Below are 19,476 nucleotides of genomic sequence, written 5' to 3'. Positions count from 1 at the left end.
GTAAAACTAATGATCTATGAAGAAACACTGATTGTATTCCCAAAAGATCAAGAGATTACAAGGGTTTTGAGAGTGTTTATGGAGAGTTCTCTCACCTCTCCTATCAACTTTGATCTACTTTCTTAGATACCTTTCTCTCTACTCTTAACAAGCTATAAATAGAACCCCAACCTCAGTCACACGCAGGTGACGAGGCCGTTAGGAGCACATGGGATGTCCCTCACGTGTTATTCTTTATTCTTTAGGGACAGCTGGCTAGTGATAAGATCAGCTGCCTTCTAGATGGGCCGAGCCTTGTCTTCCCTTCGGGTTTAATCCAGTACAGCAGCCCACATAACATTACCGGCCCCAATGAAACCGACCTTGTCCTCAAGGTCGAAGTCAGCTTCTCTGGCAATTGCATCTCTGAAACTTTTTGCAATGACTGATTGCTCTGGTGGCCTAGGAGCACCGAAGAGCACATAACTGACGGCTAAATCAAACAGATTCTCATAACGCTCTCTTTGCCTGTTTCTCTTGACAGCATCCTCAACCATACATCCGGTAAACTCAGCATCCTCTTCGTAGTTCGGTAAGGTGAACTCCATCTGCCTTACTATGCCTTCTCCACCTTCTGCAATTCTCAAGGGATATCTTATTTCAACCCAACCAATGTGATGTTGCTTTCTACCATATAACGGAGCATGTTTTGAGAGTGGTATCACCCAACCAAATATCATGTTGTAACCTGAATCCAGAGTTGAGTCTTCATACTCTTGGGTAACCCGACAAGCAACCACACCATACCTTGCTACAGTCTCCATTGTTTCCCAAGACAGCAGCTCCTTGATGTCTCTTTGTACCTTATGATCCTTTCTCCCCAACAAGAACTCTGCCAGGTCCACAGTGACCAGTGAGATAGACTCTTTTTGACCCCCATATTTAAACATTGACACTGCTCTCCTTCTCGTAAAGGCAGCAAACTGCCTCGCCTTGATCATTTTCTTCTTCTTTTTCTGCTGAGTGATTTTTAGCAACCATATCTTATGATCCCAAAGGCAATTATAACTCCTCCCTTCATTGGTATTCTTCTGCCGTTGAGACCATATCTTTCTTTCCATACCTACTGATAAAACTTTGACACTAAAAGGAGTTGCAGAAATACAAAGAAGCTCACTACCATTCTTCCTCTTGTATTTGCAGCCTTGACTCCCCTCGTGGTTCCTAACAGAGGCCTTTACCCAGGTGATCTTCTTTCCTCTGAAAATGGCCACTAGCCACCCATGAAGCTGTTGAACACACCATTTCTTCCTGACAATACGAAATTTCACTTTCCTTCCGATGTACTTCCTTGGAGATGTGTCTCTCTTCCTGCTACTCTGGGATTGCTTTTCCACGCCCTGATTTCCCACTAACAACTTTGCACCAATTATTCCAGTGAGGCAAATCATCACCAGCAAGAAAAGGTCGACACAACCCTGTTTTGATTTGTCTCTCGTCTCCCTCTTGCTAGATAATACCTTATCATTCTGCTTCACTAGACTCCGTAGCAATGGCATTTTTGCACAACACAAGCAGGCTTCCTTACAGTGACTTCTTTCTCTCTACTCTTAACAAGCTATAAATAGAACCCCAACCTCAGTCACACGCAGGTGACGAGGCCGTTAGGAGCACATGGGATGTCCCTCACGTGTTATTCTTTATTCTTTAGGGACAGCTGGCTAGTGATAAGATCAGCTGCCTTCTAGATGGGCCGAGCCTTGTCTTCCCTTCGGGTTTAATCCAGTACAGCAGCCCACATAACACATGTGTATTCATCAATCAATTCAAGAGAAGAATGGTAACATGCTCTGTTGATTAGCCATCCACTCCTTGATGAATACACATGCTTCTAAAGCTGTATGTAAACCATCTCAAGTAAAAAAATCGCTGTGTGAAGCAACAGTGTTTCACTGTATTACAAAGGGCAAGCCGATTCTCAGGCACTGGTTGGGGCAACACATGTTTCATTTACCACATGAATAGAGGCGTACAAAGCTTGGAGAGCCAATAGCCTTATTTATAGGAAGTCACTTAAGGATATGGCTTTTGTGGCTTAGAAATTCACTGCTTCACTTATGTTACAGACTATGGTTTCCTTCTTTTACAAATTCATCCTTCCAATTCCGTTGCGCTTCCACACTCACCTTTTCCGCTTCCCAAGCTCAAGACTTGTGCAGCCAGACAGTTTAAGATTGACAATAGATCTCGAGTTCCTTACTCCAGATGGCAGTTTCTGAAGCCTTACGCAGTTCTCCAGATCCAGCGTACTAAGTTCACTGAGATCCTCTACTGAGAACGGAAGTTCCCTTAGGGGAGTCCCAGCCAGATATAGCTCTTCTAGGTTTGGTGGAAAACCCTGAATATCTTCGAGCTCTGAGCAGCCAGACAAATTAACAACCTTGAGAGAAGTTAAATCGACCATGGAAGGTAGACTTTGCAAACGACAACAGTCTTTCATATTCAACGAAACAAGCTTCCCAAGGTGAGTAATAGATGTGCTAGCATCAATCAGACTCGTACACCCTTCGAGATCAATATGTTCAAGGTTCATGGCTTCTGATAACATCAGGACATCAGTTAATTTTCTGGAGTGACTCAGTTTGATTTTCTTTAGCTTCTCGAGGTTCTGTTTACAGCATAAATAAACAAGGATGAGTCATCAGATGGCAAGCTTGAGAAAATAATGTAAGTAGCTTAAAATACCATAACATGTCAATACTTACTTTCTTCCCTTCCCATAACTTCTCCATGTTGCTATACGGCATGTTTATCTCTACAAGGTTCTCCGGAATAAATTTCTGAGGCAAGTTATCCAGAGGGTAATGCTCCCAGTGAAGTAGCCTTAGCTCATCAGGCAAAGTGTCGAGGCCTTGTGGTAGACTTAGCTTGCACTGGTACCCAGAGGTGTTGGAACAATAAAACTTCAGCAATCTAAGTCTATACATATTACTAAACACAGTAGGACTTAATTCACAGGTTAAGTCAGACGCATCCAGGAAGATTCCCTCAATCGCTTCTGTTCCCTGACGAAAACGATCACACAAGTGGGGTAACATTAGCGTTATAGGATAACTATAAAGTTATCTGGAGTGCTAAAAGAAACAAACACATGTCAACTTACTGAATTGTTTGTCAGAACATCAATGATGTCGTTAGAGTCCCACAATCTGCTGCGTTCGCATGGATCCATGTCTTCTTCATGAACAATAAATCGACCAATGTCTTGAAAAGGAATAGGGATTTCTATTTTATTGTCCAGAAGGCTAATGAGAGACTCGTCAATGAGATCACAGATTCCCAAATACGTGAAAAAACTGCAAGCATCAAGTAACTGCACAACATGATCTTTATTCTCCCCATTGAAAAAACATGCAAGGTCCAAAAATAAGTTCTTTCCATTTTCGTCCAGTCCATCAAAGCTTCTCCGAAATGCTTCCTGAATCTTGGTTGGAGGATTTATCCGCAAGCTTTGGAGATGTTCCTTCATATCGTTCACATGCTGCTCTGATACAGAGGAAACCAAAACCTTGAGAGCCAGTGGTATACCGCTACTGCAGCTCATTAGTTCGGAAATGATGGCACTTTCTTCTTTTAAATATCTTTTGCAGAGACGAGAAGATTCAAACTCGTATAACTTTTGTATCTCGTAGGGCTCTTTAACCTTACACTGCACAAGAACTTGTTTACTCCTAGAGGTTAAAATGATTCGGTGCCCACGAGAAAACCAGCTAAACCCTCCAAATACATATTCTGCATCTCTTGCATTACTCACGTCATCGAGAACAACGAGAATCGCTCTTTTCTGGAACCACTCCCTCATGAAACTCGGTTTTGTATCACAAGCGCCTATACCTAGTTTTTCTTCTCTAAATACTTTGGAGAGGAAATCATCACGCATTTGCCTCAACCCTTTGCTCTTGCACATACGATGAAAGTCTTGCAGAAAGTAGCACAAATCATACTGTGGAGCTAGTATTTCAAAAATTTCTCTAGCAATGGATGTCTTACCTATTCCTGCCATGCCCCAGATTCCCTCAATTTCCGCATCTAAAGGCTGGGGGTGATTTAACAATGCTAAGATTCTGACCAGGTTCTTGTTATTTTTCAAATCTAGCCTGAAGCATGTGTTCCTTACTACTTTCTTGGCAAGCATAAACTGACTCCTGGAAAACAAACAAAAAACCACAACAGAAGAACCCAATTAACGCCACGCTGATAAAGATAACTCCGAATATTCCAAAATGTTAGTAAGCACTTAGGTATTTTCTTTTTAAAAATTCAGAGAAACATGTGCCACACTGTACAAATACTAAGAGACATCTAGGAGAAGTCAGTTTACCCCTTTGACCATTGATGTCCATCAATGGATGCCATGTCAGTCAGAGCCGCCTTCCATTTCTGGATTCTGTCTGCCTGGACAAAATCTGAATACGACGGAAGTACTTGTTCAAAACGGCCTTCCCAACCTAAAATTTCTGAAGGTGTTACCTTGAGATATAAAGGAGTAATAACAAGGTGTTTTGCTTTACAATATTCCATGATTGCCACCAAATGATCCAGAGACTGCCTACTATAAGCAAAACTATTCGAAACTACCATAATACCAACATTGGATCTGTAAAGCATCATCTTCTCATCTAGGTTCTCTCTCTGAGAAAGACTGTATGTCAAAGGAGTGACCCCTTGCTCGAGTAACTCTTTCAAGATGGCTTCAACGAAATGTGTCTCGTCCTCGTCAAGGTTGTCACTGCACCAAAAAACTAATACGCAGTCTGCTTCTCGAGTAATCCTCCTCGTCTCCTTCAGGTATGTTATTACAGGTAGGCTGCGGAAAGGATTTTCCTTGGGTGTAATGCCGTATGCCTCACATGCAGCACTGAGGCCGCGAACAAGGACCTCTGCGTTGGCTGAAGTCTGCCGCATGCAGAGAAAATCAATGGCGTCTTTGGCTGTGCACCCAGAGAGAGTCAATGGACGCTTGCGTTGGTCAAGGAAATTCTGGAAGGAGTACCAATACATATCTAGGTTCCTCACGTTAGGTGGTGTGATGATGGATTTTCCTGAGACGACTGGAGTGTTGATCTCTGAGCCTGAGTCGCCTGAACCTGAGGTTGATGGCGGCAGATTTCCCGCAGAAACCTTCCCTTCCAAAACACTCTTTTCATCTTCTTTCTCAGGTTGCATGATACTCATATTTGCGCTTATGCAATCGCAATAGTTTCCCACCTCTTCTACTACCATGTGTAGTTTAGTGTCCCCTTTAATGATTAACGTGTCAGTCTCCGTATCTAGGGATACATCATAGACTCCTAAAAGCAATAGAAAAAGGCAACTCAGAATATTCGGAGATAAGACAGCGAAGCAAAGTAGTATTACGGAATAACCAGTGTACACTACAAATAAAAAATCGTTAATATATACTAAACCGTTTCGATTGACGATTGTAAATAACTACAAGTTACAACTACAAAGTAAATGAAGAAAAGTTAATTCCAAGTGGCAAATCACAACTACAATTTGCGAGCAAGGAAGGAAATAGCACAACGCTTAGTGTACTGCACTGCGTCTCCCAAAACAAAAGACACACGCATATCTCAGAAGCGTAACAACGTGATTGTGCATCGCTGTATCACTAGGCATTGTTCCTTATCTTCACAAAACTAAAAACCGGAAAGCTTTTGTAAATTTACCACTTAGTGCAGAAACTTTCTCCATGACCTTCTTCTGTATGGACTTATCACCGCGTGTGTCCAGTTCCAAAACTATCTGCAAAAGATCAATAGATTGGGGGAAATGTTATACAAAATCTAATCCCTACGATTTCAGTATATCAACCTAACGTCAATGAAAGCGAAGACGAAACTACAAACCTGGTAGTTCGTCTTGTCGACAGAAGTATCCTTCGGACCAAACTCCTTAACCGCTGCATTACGAAATTTGCCGATGACAGTACTCCGTCTCGGTCCATCATCTGGATCAGGTCGATTAGCCAAATCACTGATGCAGTCCTTCGGGTTCCACAAGAACATGCTGAAATCAAAAAAAAAATCGACGAGATAACGATCTCTAAACTTCACAGCGATTAGATTACACTGTTGCAGAAAAAGCACTTCTCAGATCGGTCTCTATAAAGTCAACAAGGGACCTGAGGTCTACGCTCTACAGTTGGGAAAAATGATGGTCAGATCACTTCAAAAAGAAGTTCTTAATGCCAAAATATTATTATTTTAATATATTGTAAATTAGAATTAAAATTTTAACTAAAATTAAATAATTACACTAATTGAATGCTGCCAAATGAAGACCTGGTTCTTAGGAGTCTCTTAAAAATCTAATTTTGAGAACTTATTGTTTACTTTCTCTCCTAGTTTTATAATTTTTTTTCTTTTAACAAAAAAATTCAAAAATCATTATAGACATTCATTATAACTTATTGTTGGAGAAGTTCTAACAATACATCACTACATAATAAAATATGGACAAATCATAATTTAAAACTCTGTTAAGACTTAGCAAAAAAAAAACTCTGTTAAGTATATAAATCATATAACTATCCATAAACTACTAATGTGTTGTGTTGTTAATATCAAAAAATATTATTTGATATCAGAAAATATATTGGATTTGAAATCTATCTTATTAAAACAGAAACATTACAACTTCTTCTATGTGAATTTTAAAGTTGGACCTCCACATATTAATGCTAAATTAACCTACCTATTATTAAACGTGACTTTTTGTAACCTTATTTCACTTTAATGATTTAATTAAATGATCCGATATTAATTAATGATCTGATTTATAACAACCATCATTATTGTTTTCCCTAACGTGTTTCGTTGTTTCCTTATTATTATATGATTTAAATAACCCTACATTTAAGCAATCTATATCTTTTTCTATTTTATTAAAATCATTTTTTAAATCTCTTTTACTTTCTTTAAAAAAATCCAATGATATTAATTAGGCAAATCAGTTTACCATTGCTTCCAAACGAAAAATACTTTCTAAAATATAAGATGCTTATAATAACAGAAATGTAATGAATATCTTTTCAAAAATAATGTTCTTTGTTACTGTGGAGGTTTATATTAATAATATGGTGATATACATAACTCAAATATATGTATTTCCATGTTCTGCTACCTTTAATACATAACATAATTAAAACAAAGAAATAATTGATTTACATTAGTAAAACCTACGTATACGAAAATACAGAACTTTATGTATATTTTTATATAAATAATAGTCTAATAAAATTAAATATAATAAATGTGGAAGAGTATAAATATAAACTATTAAAATTTCATATTAAACAGTTATTTTATTCAATAAATTCAAAAAACATAGACTATTATTCGTACAATATAATATTTTTTTACAAAAAATAGAAATTAACATCTACACAGATGTGCGGGTCAAACTTTGTTTATATAATAAAAAATTATTTTGTATATAATCTATCATTGTTTAACTAAGTTGATTTATATATTTCGTATGTAATCTATCATTGTTCATTTTAAACTTTTTTTATATATTACAAAATATTTTCCACACATTTTATTTTATTGTTATTACAAACACAAAAAAACTCAATATATTACAAATAACTATTACAAAATAATCGTATAAACCAAAAAAATAAAAAATGAAATAAACACCCACCCGACATGGTCTAGTTTAATATTAAAAGCAGAACATAGCACATATTCAAATGATAAAAAAAATTAACACACGTAGATTAAAGCAAAGTGAACACACATAAATTAGTTATTCAAAATGCAACATTTTAAATAAAAGAACATGAAATAATATGTTAAAATATGTTAAACATCATGGGAAATTATCGGATTACAACTCCAATACACTTTTGAGATTATCAAAACATAACTGATGATGTTACCGACATAACATATAATAGTTCATGGATGTTATCATATAACTTATTTAGTTTATGTAACTTTGTATATTATTTTTGTCTAGATATGTGATCATCTGATGTGATAGAGTGTTGTTCGTGTAAATAATAAGCATTATTACTTTTATTTTTATAAGAGTAATCAAAGGGTTGATCAACGCTTTTGAAAACTTATCAACTAATCCTCTAGAATGAGTCGAATTGACTCACTCAGTCACTTGTAGTTTTTTTCCCCTAATAAGAGATCTCTAAAATCTCTTTCAAAACTTCTAATAGAAAATTTTCAATTTTCAAAAGTTCATATTTAAAGCTTCATATTTTTAGTCCTTCTAATTATATATCTTTTAAACAACTTGTTAACTTTTAGAGGTATCACTCATTTTAGTTCTTAAAAATTTTTATATATGCAAAATACAAATAACCTAATTACATTATTCCACAACTTTCTTAATTTAGAAATAAAAGATGAAAATCTCATTTATCACTTCTAAAATGCATAAGTTGATTATATATGTGAACATTATGAAAACAATTATAATAATTAACTTTGTATTTATATTAAATATCATTATCTAATTTGTTATTTTATGTAATTTTTATTAGAATTTAATATTTTGTTAATAATTTTTTTTGTAATATTCTTATTGCGTTAGATATTGTTTTTTGAACATGTTATATTATATATTGTTATATAAAAAATTTATGATTTTTAGTAACTTTTATGAGCAACAAAAACCATAGTGTGAATGTAAAAAAAATGAGAAACATCCTAAAACTTGCCAACTTCATTGTTAACTTGAAATGGCATCTTCCAAAGCAAAGACCACGATAGCAGCACATCAAAATCTGAGTTTAAAGTTCAAACAATGTGCTGCTTTGAACTTGAACCTCTGGAAACGGCAGATTAGGAGAAACGGAAGTGAGACATACCGAAACAGAACAAAGTTACAAACACTTAAAAGCAAAATAAAATTGTATTTGGAATCGTTTGCTTTGCTTGTTAGCATTTAAAGGAACTTCCGTTGTGTTTTAGTTAAGATGTGCTTGTATTCACATCCTGGTATACCTCTGATACTTTGTGACAGTCTCCTCTTTGAATATCATGCAAATGATGATATGATTTTTGTGAGATCGTGCATACACACATGGTATAAGGGTTTTCTTTAGGTACCTCGGTCTTCAAACATTTTTAAATACACCTAACAGTTTTCTTTTCTTTTTTTATATTTAACTTGCTATCAATCTTATCATACAACCAATTCTATACTTTATTAGAAAGCCAATACCATAAACCTCAAAACAATTTTATTAAAATGAGAAAAACTCAATGCAATAATGCTCAGCACTTTGAAAGTTTCTCCCACTGAAAATAAAGAAATATACACGTCTAAATATACTGCCTCTCTTACAAACTTTCGTCCAACCACTCACTCGTACATTTACAACTCGCATGTGAAGGGGATTATAAAAAGCAACATTGAGGTAAACCTGAAAATCCAAACGAAAAGAGAAAATGTTGATATAATGTTCATCTGAGCCCACAACTGTAATAAGCCTGCATCTAAAGGTCCAAACCATCAGAACTAGCTGAACAAAAGGTGGTTATGCTTTCACGATCTACAATGTTCACTTTCCACAAAACCCGATGAGACAATTATAGACTATAATTTTGTATTTGATTCGGTGTTTTGGTTGCAGATGGAGGCAGCAGAAGGAAGGAATTTCTTACCTGTAAGTTAAATCTACAAGACGAGCAATCCATCCTCATACCAAAATTCTGATATTTGTTTTCACTTAATATAAGAAGTGAGAAGAAACAAATTGATGTACAATGACGTCTTCATCACTCAGTTTCGCGTCCCTCTTCTTCCTCTTTAAAGTGTTGTGCAAAGAATTCATCTAGTTGTCCCCAGTTTGCGAGGCCTGATTCATTGGCATTGTCGGATGGTAATGATCGGATGCATTTGAGGATAAGCTCAACGTGAAGCTTCAGCCTAGTTAAAACGAGACGCATTTTTATTACACAAGTTAAGTTGGTTTATTTAATAAAAAAAAAGGTTAGAAAGCCACCTTTTCTTTGCCTCTGGAGAGCTTATCTCCAAGTTAGAAAGCGTTTGAGAAGTTTGTGTGTGGATGATTGAAATCACCTGCCTACAAAAATCATTGAAAAATGTCTCTCTCAAGGTGTAAAGTCGAAATAAGTGACTTAAAAAAGCTGCGTATATGCTCACCTGAAGATGGCTTGAACATCTGCTTCATGCAATGTCTCGGATAAGACCCGATGAAGGTAGCCAACTTCCTGTAAAACAAAATGCACTTTAAACAAATATTATTATCTTTATAAGATGAGTGAATGAGAATAAATCACCCTTGTGAGTGGCCAGGCAAACTCTTTAGTTTGTTTATTGCTGTCTGGCGGTCTGTTCCAGCTCTCAACAACTTTCGGCAACCCATGAAGATGCGCCAACAGTCTTTCTCTCATTATCTGGACCAGCTTTGCGTATATTTCATCTCGATGAACCCTATAATCCTGAAAATCGGCGAGAAACCAGAATTAATGTAGATGGACACTAAAACCGCCATCTTAACACTTATATTCTAGGAACATAGAGATAAACAGCGGGTGTTAATATTTTTTTCAATTACTTTCTTATCAGGCGTGCAACGATATCTAAACCTTAAAACCTGTAAGAGTAAAGAGAAAAAAAGCAGAAGAAAAAGAGAGAAACATACCTGAGCGACTCTATCAATCTCTACTGACAACAGTGGCTTTCTCGTCTCAGGTACTTTTGAAAACAGAATTCTTCTGGATTCTAGCACCAGAAAAAGGAAGAAAAAAAACTGTCATGCAGAAACTCACCTTACATGGAAAATGAGACAGGGATGATTTAAACAAAATTATTGGGAAGCTAACAAATGGAGACACTAAGCTGATCAGCTTAGACCAGCTAACAAATGGAGACTTTTACAGAGGATAATCAAATGATGTCAATAAGTTATACTCCGCAACACATTTTATCTGCAAAGTTGGAAAAATGACAAAATATCACCTACCAGGAATAATAGTGTAAGTGAAGTCGATTACTTGACTTGCAAGTGCCAAGTGTTTCGCCTTTATGGACTTTAAACCAGATACCTATAGCATGAAAATGCCCATTCAAACAGTCAATATCAAAGTAGATTACATCTGTTCTGCGTAAAAACAATCAAATTTTTATGTCCAAAAGTTCAGCTGCAAAAGACAAATAGGTCAGGTAACATCTGGTTACGCAATAGATCACAGGTCATTGATTAGAAAACTCAATTAAACTAATCAGCAATGACCATTACTATTTTCTACATTTAAAGCATATTTATACCTGCATAGCACCAGCCCCCAGAACAAGTTGGCATGTCCTAGTGTTGAAAAATCTCAACACTTCAACAACACGAAGAACAACTTCCGAGGACAAAGCTGGCAAAGAATTACTCATATCAATGTATTCTGACAACATCTTGAGTAATATTAACCCACTGCAGACATAAAAGGATTTGCATCAGCATACGCAAAATTAACAGCCGGGACAGCAGCTAAACGTAGACATAATGGAATCAAACCTAGCAAAAGGTACAAATAGATAGAGATATATATAACATTAAAATGCATAATAAGAAAACTAACCAGTTTACCATGTGGTAACCAACTCCTTGATAAAAAAGGTTAGATTTTCCGTGCGCCTTCTGATTACTTTGATTATTCGCAACTGAAGATACACCAGCCTTGCTTCTTTCAAGAGACTCAGGTGAAACTGTGGATTTCACTTGTGCACTACTGACTGCAGGACTTTCACTAGATTCAGAGTTTTTATTTCGTAGTTCATTTTGATCTTCAGTTCCTGAAGTGAGAGACCCGTTGGGAGTGAGCGGGTTTCTGTGGTATGTTATAGTATCAGCATCATCAGCTTTCCTAGAAATCAACTCCTGGGATGCGAAAAGAGAACTGATTATGGATTGGAATTCTTCGGGAACATCGATCTCATCCCATGTTTCTTGATCAAGGACAGCTTTCAGTTTTGTCATCTACAGTAAAGCAAGATAAAACTAAGAATAACGACCAGAACACTTGACAATATAAAATGTTAGATGGTAAAATAGATTACGGAAAATACATCTATGGGATGAAGTAAATAGATCTCAACACTACTCTGTTATCAAATGTAAGTTTAACCTTTCTGCTGCACTAGTATAGAGATGGCTTTGGGCATATTGCTCTTAGTATAACTATTTTCTCTCACTTTTTCATTTTTTGTAAGCCATGAAAGTAAACAAAGATGTAGATGTCCTTTCTGTAATACTTCTAAAGGTATATATACAGAGACTAACCCGAGCTTCATGCTGGGAATCTACAAAGGCTTTGGCTTGTGACTGCAGCGTCCCACGAATACTAGATCCCAACCGTCCGCCAATCTGATAATTTCCATAAAAATGTGAAATGTGACGCAAGAATAAGCAATGCAATTTCTATCTCTTTTATGAAGAAAAGTTTTGAACAAATACCTTTTCTGTAGCTGTTATAAATTCTTGGGTGAGATCATAAATGCTCATGAACTCCTGCAATTTCAGTTTTGGATGAAGAAGAGCACGAACTCCTAGTAACTTTGCCCATCTAGCATGAGTAACCTCACAGGCCGCAAAAACAGCTTCTGTGTTTTCTCTCAAGACATCAGCCCTATATAGATGAGAAAAATAAAAAACCTAATTTAGTTCAAAGCATAACAAAGGCTTGTGTTACAGGCAACCGTGACAATTTGGAATACATAAATAAACCAGAAACCTGAAGTTTCTTGACATGTTTATCAGGCTTGATGTGTCGCTTGATTTTCTCTGCAACTGAGAAGCCTTTGAGGTAGCCTTACCCAATGGAGAAGACACAAATTGGTCGCCTTGGAAACCTGCTTCCTGGATTGATTCGGCTGCTACTGCACCGACAGCAATTGCAGCTGCAACGGAATCAGCTGCATAATGTCCATCGATATTGCAGAGGATCCATTCAATTGCCTTTTTCACTTCCGAAGCCCGAACAAGATGTGCCTGCATTCACTAAATGAAATGAAATCATGTTACATCTTAACCAGGGGGTGGAACGTTCTATCCCCAATAAGGTATATGTATTAAAATCAAAATAAAGATGCTGCCAAAGGTGTAACATATATAGACATATATGTAGCACTTCCTACAATGCTTGTTTAAGTAATTAGAATTTCAAAATTGATGCATATATTACCTGAACAATCCTATATATAGCAGTTAAGAGATTAACGAATGCCTCAGATGACAGAGCCCTCAACTTGCTCGCTAGAGATAAGCCACCACCTGTAAACGCACTAGGAATAAGAATGATTCTGGAGAGACAAACTACCAGCGAAGTAAAATACATTATCCTAAAAGCAGGATAAAAATATAGGTTACTATTCAGCGAACATTCTTCATCAAGTGACTATTTCCATGTATACTACGTCTCATCCGGGTCTCAGATCAAGTTACTAAGTTAGAGAACAAAAAACATGTAAATATACAGTATTTTTCCAGTACTAAACTTATTTTCACTAAGTATCATGCATAGACTAAATCACATGACAATATTAATACATAGTAATAATAGTCATAATCTCACCATCAACATCTACTGAGCGCTCCCCATGTGAAAAATCAGATTCCAGCGATCTTGCAACAAGAATTGGAAGCAGCTCAGCAACTGCGTTCTTGATTGCATTTTTCATTTCAGATGTTAGTGCCTCACGATACATCCTCAAAATTGAGGGGAACTTTGCCTACGATAAACAGTTCAAAGGAAAACAAATGAGAAACTCAATTCAGACTAAACAATTAATACGAACCAACAATAATGACCAGAGACAGCACTAACGAAGAAATTAAAATTAAAAAAAAAACATTGTCAACCTCAGTGCTAGCATGTGTTGAAAAGAAATAAAGGAACTGCCACTCACCGTTCTTAGCAATCCAATCACTAGAGGAAGAAGCCGATCACATAAGGTAGACGTATCTTCTTCTTCTAGCTTAACCTGCAAACGTGAAGATTAATATTAAGAGTCATGCTGGATATTGTTCCACTTATTTTCCGATTGATCTACCGCTTCTCACAGGTAAAGATCTATTCAGTCTTACTTCATCACCGGTCTCCCCGTTAGAAGATATGGATCCCCGTTTTTTTGCTGCAGATAAAACCAGTACATCTATTTCCCCAGTATTGTGTATTGAGATTCGCATAAATTCAGCTGTGAGAATGCTACAAAGAAAAAAATCAACAAGCCATCAGATATTTGACCAAATAAACGAATAAAAGAGAGTGATAGAAAAACAGTGAACTAATAAATCTTCACGAAACAGTACTAGTAAAGAAAATCAATATACTAAGCATTTAATTGACACAAATGCCTACAAGCTTGGGTATATTCATAATCATCGGACGGAGAAAATGTCTGCCGCATGAAATGATTGATTTACAGTAAGAAGCATTGACCTTTGCAGATTACAGAGATACTATTTGCTATGAATAAACCATAGCTGCCAGAGAATGTCACAGAAGAAAAAAAACAGAGCTGTAACACCCTGTAAGCATTATTCAAAATATCAACTGCCTTCGCTACCTGAGAAAATCCAAGAGGCTCAACAATAAAACTAAAAACATTATCACTAGCTCATAATTAGTTGGCTGGTTTGGTAAGCTACTTGGCACAATTAACATGAAATCCGACTGAGTCTCAATGTGTTCTCATTCTAATACACGACCATAAGAATCACTTCACTGTCGTTGAAACAAAAGCATATACAATTTAAACGATTCTCCTAAAAGAGCAGTACAAAGTCAAACTGAACACAGCCTATTTTAATCAGTTATCAACTTATCATAACCTAGAAACAGACCCACCTGTTTATGGATTCTATGGAAGTAGTGACATGATCTCGAAGATGACGGAAGCAATGTAGACCAGTTAGCTCATCCCCCGCCTAGAAAGGATATAAAACAATTTTAGCTTCTTACGAAAGATCATCTAAAAGTATCCAACATAAATCACAGCTAACATACCAACAAGTTTTGGAGATCGTCAGTTATATCCAACGCTCCAGCACAATCTGCGGACGCAACAAGCTGAACAACAATAAAGAATCAAACATCTATCACGAAAAAGGAAAAAAAAAAAACAAAAGTAGCTAACTTGACACTACTCTAAGCGAATCAGTAAGAAAAAACATACCAATTTGAGTGCAGAGAGAGCTTGGTTAACATACAAAATGACCCTCAGTTTACGCTGCAGCTCCAACATATTAATCCTAGTCGAGCTCAGCTCCTGAATCTGCCGAGCAGAATCCACCAGATTCCTATCAAGAAGCCGAATCGTCTCTTTCAACTCACGGATCCTACTACACCCTTCAACAATCTTCCCATTCAAATCCTGCAACTGCCCCTGCGCCTCGAAGAACGAATCCGACCTCACCGAGATCTCCTTCACGAGATGCAACTCCACCACATCGAGATACTGCGACAGCTTCTCCTGAAGCGCCCGATTCTCCGTCAAGCTCGAAAAGGGACACGCGGAGCGAAACGTTGCCCCGTCCTCCAACGCGAAATCCTCCTTGAAGTAGAGCGAAGGGACCTCGCGGAGACACGAAGCCAGACCGGACACGTGGCTCTCCTGATCGAGCCCCGAGCTCTCCTCCCTGGCGTGGTTGATGATGTCCTCGAACCTGGCGTGGGAGTCGGAGATCGAGGAGACGTATCCGTGGAAGTCGGATCTGGAGAGGTCCGACCCGGGGAGCTTGGCGGAAGCGACGGGGGCGAACTCGGAGGGAGCTACGGAGGTGGAGGAGGACCACCAGCCGACCCAGGAGGCGTCGGTGCCGTAGACGCCGGATTTGCCTCCGTGGGGGTTGTTGAGGATCGAGGAGAGGCTCTGGCTGCTCGCATCGGAGATGGATTTGGTTAGCGATGAGGGGGAAGGGGAGGAAGGCATTGAACGGCCGAGATCTACGCTGGATCGGTTGCTGTTGCCGATGGACCTTCCGATCAAGGAAGGATGCGAATCCATGTTAAGGTCTCTCACGGAATCAATATCATGAACCGAAACAAAAATGTGATCTGGGGAATAGTTGAATTTCGAATCGAATCGAATCGAGATTGTAGTTCTCTTTTGCGACGAGAATGGTGAGATTTTGGATCTGGAGAGAAGTAAGATCGCGAAGGGAGAGTTGTGGAGGACTGAGGAAACTCTCTGGGTCGAGACTCGGTGCGATGGTCCGAGAGTGGTGGTGTTGAGCAGTGCGGGTTCACTGCGAATATTTAATTGACGGTGGATTTGATATCCACGTCATTTACCAAAAAGAAATATTTATATAATTGTTATATAATCCGATTATCTGTGTTAATATAGCTTTCATGGTATAGTTTACTGTTAGGTATAAATACTGGTTCTTCATTACCAATCATCAAATCCTTACAAATTGCTCTTCTTCCTTGTTCTGTATCAATGGTCTCGTCTCTCTAGCAGATGAACTATATCAATACGGTGCTTCCACGTTACTCTAATATATCCCCCATTGACAAAACTAAACTCCGGTCGTTTTTCTCCAACGAGCCTGCCCATTTAAATCATCATTCATATCCGTAAAACCATCAGTTATCGAGGAAGAAGCAAAGAGTCAAAACAGTTATGTAAGGGTCAGAAGCTATACGTAGTACATATCAGCATTAAATATATCTGTTTGCCTTCAAAATTGCATCAGAAGCCTACCTAGTTATATGCAAGTCAATGGAAGTATCAAATGTTTTACCTTATAACTGTTCGTCTGCAGAGACACTCTGTTCTCGTTTCCTCTCTCATGAAGTCTGTACACTAATTAATCAGCATCTCTTGTATAACGATTCCATATGCGCCACTGGATCCACGCAAGAAGCTGGACAGTTATAAGGTTATTTATAGTATGAATACAAACCAAATCGGGTATGATTAAATTTACCTCTGCTATAGAAATAATGCTCGAGAGTTGGAGACAAAAATATGTACTGATTCTCCATTACAGTCACCAAAGCTTCACAACTCTTTTTGACACAAAGCTTACTCTTATTGCTGCTCTGTATCAATGGTGTCTTTACCAGAAGTTTCTGAGAGTCTTTTGGGTTTCTCAGTTGATGTTTCCACGCCTTATCTGATGGCTTACCACATGAAGAAAGTCCTAGCATATCCATGTGCGGACTCTCGGAAGGAATGGAAGATAATGGCCGAGAGCGGACCTTTTTAGATATATAATCCAAGTCGAGAGTGGAGTTACAGGAACAGCCTGATGGAAAAAAACTTTCAGGTTCGGCTCCGAGAGCACTTTTTTTTGTTGAGATAAAGAACAGCTAGGACCCACTGCACAGTTCCCAGTGTGCACATACGATCTGCACAGATGTTTTACCTGTGAAAATAGTTGGAAAGGAATTGAGTAAGGAAAGAAATCACCCACATACGGAACCTGAGATAAGAACAGCATCAGGTTCAAGTTCTTTGGACCAGTTCCTTGGACAAGTTAAATGTATGATGAGGCTGAAGGAAGCAAAATTAAAGTCTGCAACTACTAGCTTTTACCGGCCACAATATGAGGCCTATGGGGCTCAAAGAACTCTCAGGGACATGGTTTTACCTTAGAAAAGTTTTTGAATGTAGGGACGCTCATTTCTCGCTTCTTTTTTCTTAAGCTTAGAATAACAATTTCAATAGCTCCCTTCAATCGACATCTCTTATATGGTGGTGCCACTTGCTCCATGCTAGAAAAGTAGAAAGCCCCCTGGATTGCGCTAAGAGTTGTATTACATGTCACATCAGTGATTAAATAGACTCCACATCTCATCACTGTGCAGCTATCACCTAGAAAAGCTGGTTCTCCGAATTGACAGGATGGAATTCAAAAGTAACTGAATCAAACAGAAAATCATGGTTAATGGCTTCAACATGATGCATTTTCACACTCCCAAAAACAAACATATGATTACTTCGAACAGTGGTGGATTCCTTAGCCCAACAACTGGAAATTCTCTCTAATCTAGGTAATGATGAAAACCTCTAAAAGAATACACTTTGAAATTGCCTTTGAAATTGGTAAGGATAAACCTTACATCGAATGAGACAAAAAGCAACAAACGACCAACTTGGATCAAAAGATCATACATAAGTTGAGGAGGCTTCTGATTTACCATATAACAATCACTCTTGAATATAACGCACCAAGTTAGATTGAGTTAGACTGAAGGATATTATACACCAACAATCAAAAAAGATTTGACCAATGGATATGACACATTATGATCAAAAAGAAGTTTGAGAATCACTCTCAATGTTCCAAAAATAAAAACTCAACTTTTATTCGTTTCAAAAAAAATTACAACTTATTTATAAGAAAACTAAACTTGCTAAAAACTAGATATTCAATAGATATAAAATCATAAAATCAGTGTAAGGAAGAGAATGCATAGAGAGAGAGAAAGTTCTTGAAACAAATATTCATTGCATGCAAGCTTATTGCATTTAGTACTATAACTTTCTGTCACTCTTTCTGGCCAGCAAAGAAAACATTGCTTATGAATCTTTTTAGCTTGTATTAACTAACATAATGAGTTAATTTCTGAATGTTTTTTGATAAACCTATGTTGTAGGTTATAATTGTTGATCATAAAACAATTGCAAAAGAACACACAATAACTTCAGGCAAATTTCTCTGCTTTCCTTTTTGGTTTCTTTTTATTTATATAAAAAACGAATTGGAACTACACGTTCCTACAAACTTGGAAACAAATGCATAATGGAAAAGATTCCTACAAAACATGAAGTGAAGTAGTGATCTGATTATTTGCATAAAACAAAAAAATTAAAAAGAGAAGACTAAGTATGAGACTTAATTATTGAACTTCAAGCTTGATTTTCTTACGTACATGGATCTCCCATAGTCAGCTTTATTTGCTGACTCATCATTTTTCGTGTCCATAACTACATAAATCAGCCCAAAATCACATCAGGTGAGAGAAATGTTATAGTTTTCTTGCATATACACTTGATGGCAAAACCATAAGTGTTGCTATAACTATTCCAAAATTCAACTACTACTGATAAAACAAAGCCTGATTGAGTATTTAACATGCAAGGAGCTAGTTGTATCCTTACAGAAGAACCAGCTTGAAGATTAACCTAGGATTGGTGGCCTGCAGAGGCAGGTATATAGATGCTAAATGCAGAAATGTTGATTTGTTCTTGTTCTTGTTCATGTTCCAGTGAAGCTTAAAAATATCATATGTGTATGCGAAAATTTAGTCCAAAAACGTATGTGGGGAAATATAGACAAAAAAGAGAGGCATAAAGAGACATAAGCAGGAATAGAGATGATACCTGCAGAATTCCCTTGGACGTGCCTTCAACACTATCAAAAACTTTTCCTATATATTTTTTAACCATTTTTGGGGACAGATTAAACCAATTATTGAATGTGAAGTGCCTTGGGAACTG

The 19,476-nt window shown here is 37.3% G+C and overlaps 2 protein-coding genes across 4 annotated transcripts; both read right to left on the bottom strand.

Moving 5' to 3' along the window:
• Positions 1 to 15: 15 nt before the first annotated feature.
• LOC108842057 (disease resistance protein RPP2A) lies at positions 16 to 6,178 on the bottom strand. Of its 2 annotated transcripts, XM_057003081.1 has the most exons (7): positions 5,892 to 6,178; positions 5,712 to 5,787; positions 4,361 to 5,330; positions 4,030 to 4,184; positions 3,143 to 3,957; positions 2,745 to 3,044; positions 16 to 2,647 (listed from the first exon to the last, which is right to left on the bottom strand). In XM_057003081.1, the coding sequence occupies exons 1-7, from the start codon at positions 6,048 to 6,050 to the stop codon at positions 2,162 to 2,164; spliced, it is 2,961 nt and encodes a 986-aa protein (XP_056859061.1). In that variant the 5' UTR covers positions 6,051 to 6,178; the 3' UTR covers positions 16 to 2,161. The 2 variants fall into 2 exon arrangements, with proteins under 2 accessions (XP_056859061.1, XP_018470367.2); XM_018614865.2 differs by having other exon boundaries at positions 3,143 to 4,184.
• A 3,090-nt stretch (positions 6,179 to 9,268) lies between these two features.
• On the bottom strand, positions 9,269 to 16,246 carry LOC108839639 (vacuolar protein sorting-associated protein 54, chloroplastic). 2 transcript variants are annotated; one of them, XR_001947699.2, is made up of 19 exons: positions 15,199 to 16,246; positions 15,030 to 15,092; positions 14,871 to 14,950; positions 14,108 to 14,228; positions 13,930 to 14,004; positions 13,596 to 13,752; positions 13,206 to 13,294; positions 12,756 to 13,012; positions 12,479 to 12,650; positions 12,305 to 12,388; positions 11,604 to 12,001; positions 11,302 to 11,455; positions 10,997 to 11,078; positions 10,676 to 10,755; positions 10,311 to 10,472; positions 10,174 to 10,241; positions 10,013 to 10,093; positions 9,672 to 9,936; positions 9,269 to 9,430 (listed from the first exon to the last, which is right to left on the bottom strand). XR_001947699.2 is itself a non-coding variant. In XM_018612395.2 (18 exons), exons 1-18 carry the CDS (start codon positions 16,027 to 16,029, stop codon positions 9,786 to 9,788), a joined length of 3,105 nt encoding a protein of 1,034 aa, XP_018467897.2. In that variant the 5' UTR covers positions 16,030 to 16,246; the 3' UTR covers positions 9,448 to 9,785. The 2 variants fall into 2 exon arrangements, 1 of the variants encoding a protein (XP_018467897.2); XM_018612395.2 differs by lacking the exon at positions 9,269 to 9,430 and having other exon boundaries at positions 9,448 to 9,936.
• Between the last annotated feature and the right edge of the window lie 3,230 nt (positions 16,247 to 19,476).

This window comes from Raphanus sativus, chromosome 2 (genome assembly GCF_000801105.2).
Source record: "Raphanus sativus cultivar WK10039 chromosome 2, ASM80110v3, whole genome shotgun sequence".
Taxonomy (NCBI): Eukaryota; Viridiplantae; Streptophyta; class Magnoliopsida; order Brassicales; family Brassicaceae; genus Raphanus; species Raphanus sativus.
This window is presented reverse-complemented; position numbering and strand designations above follow the sequence as displayed.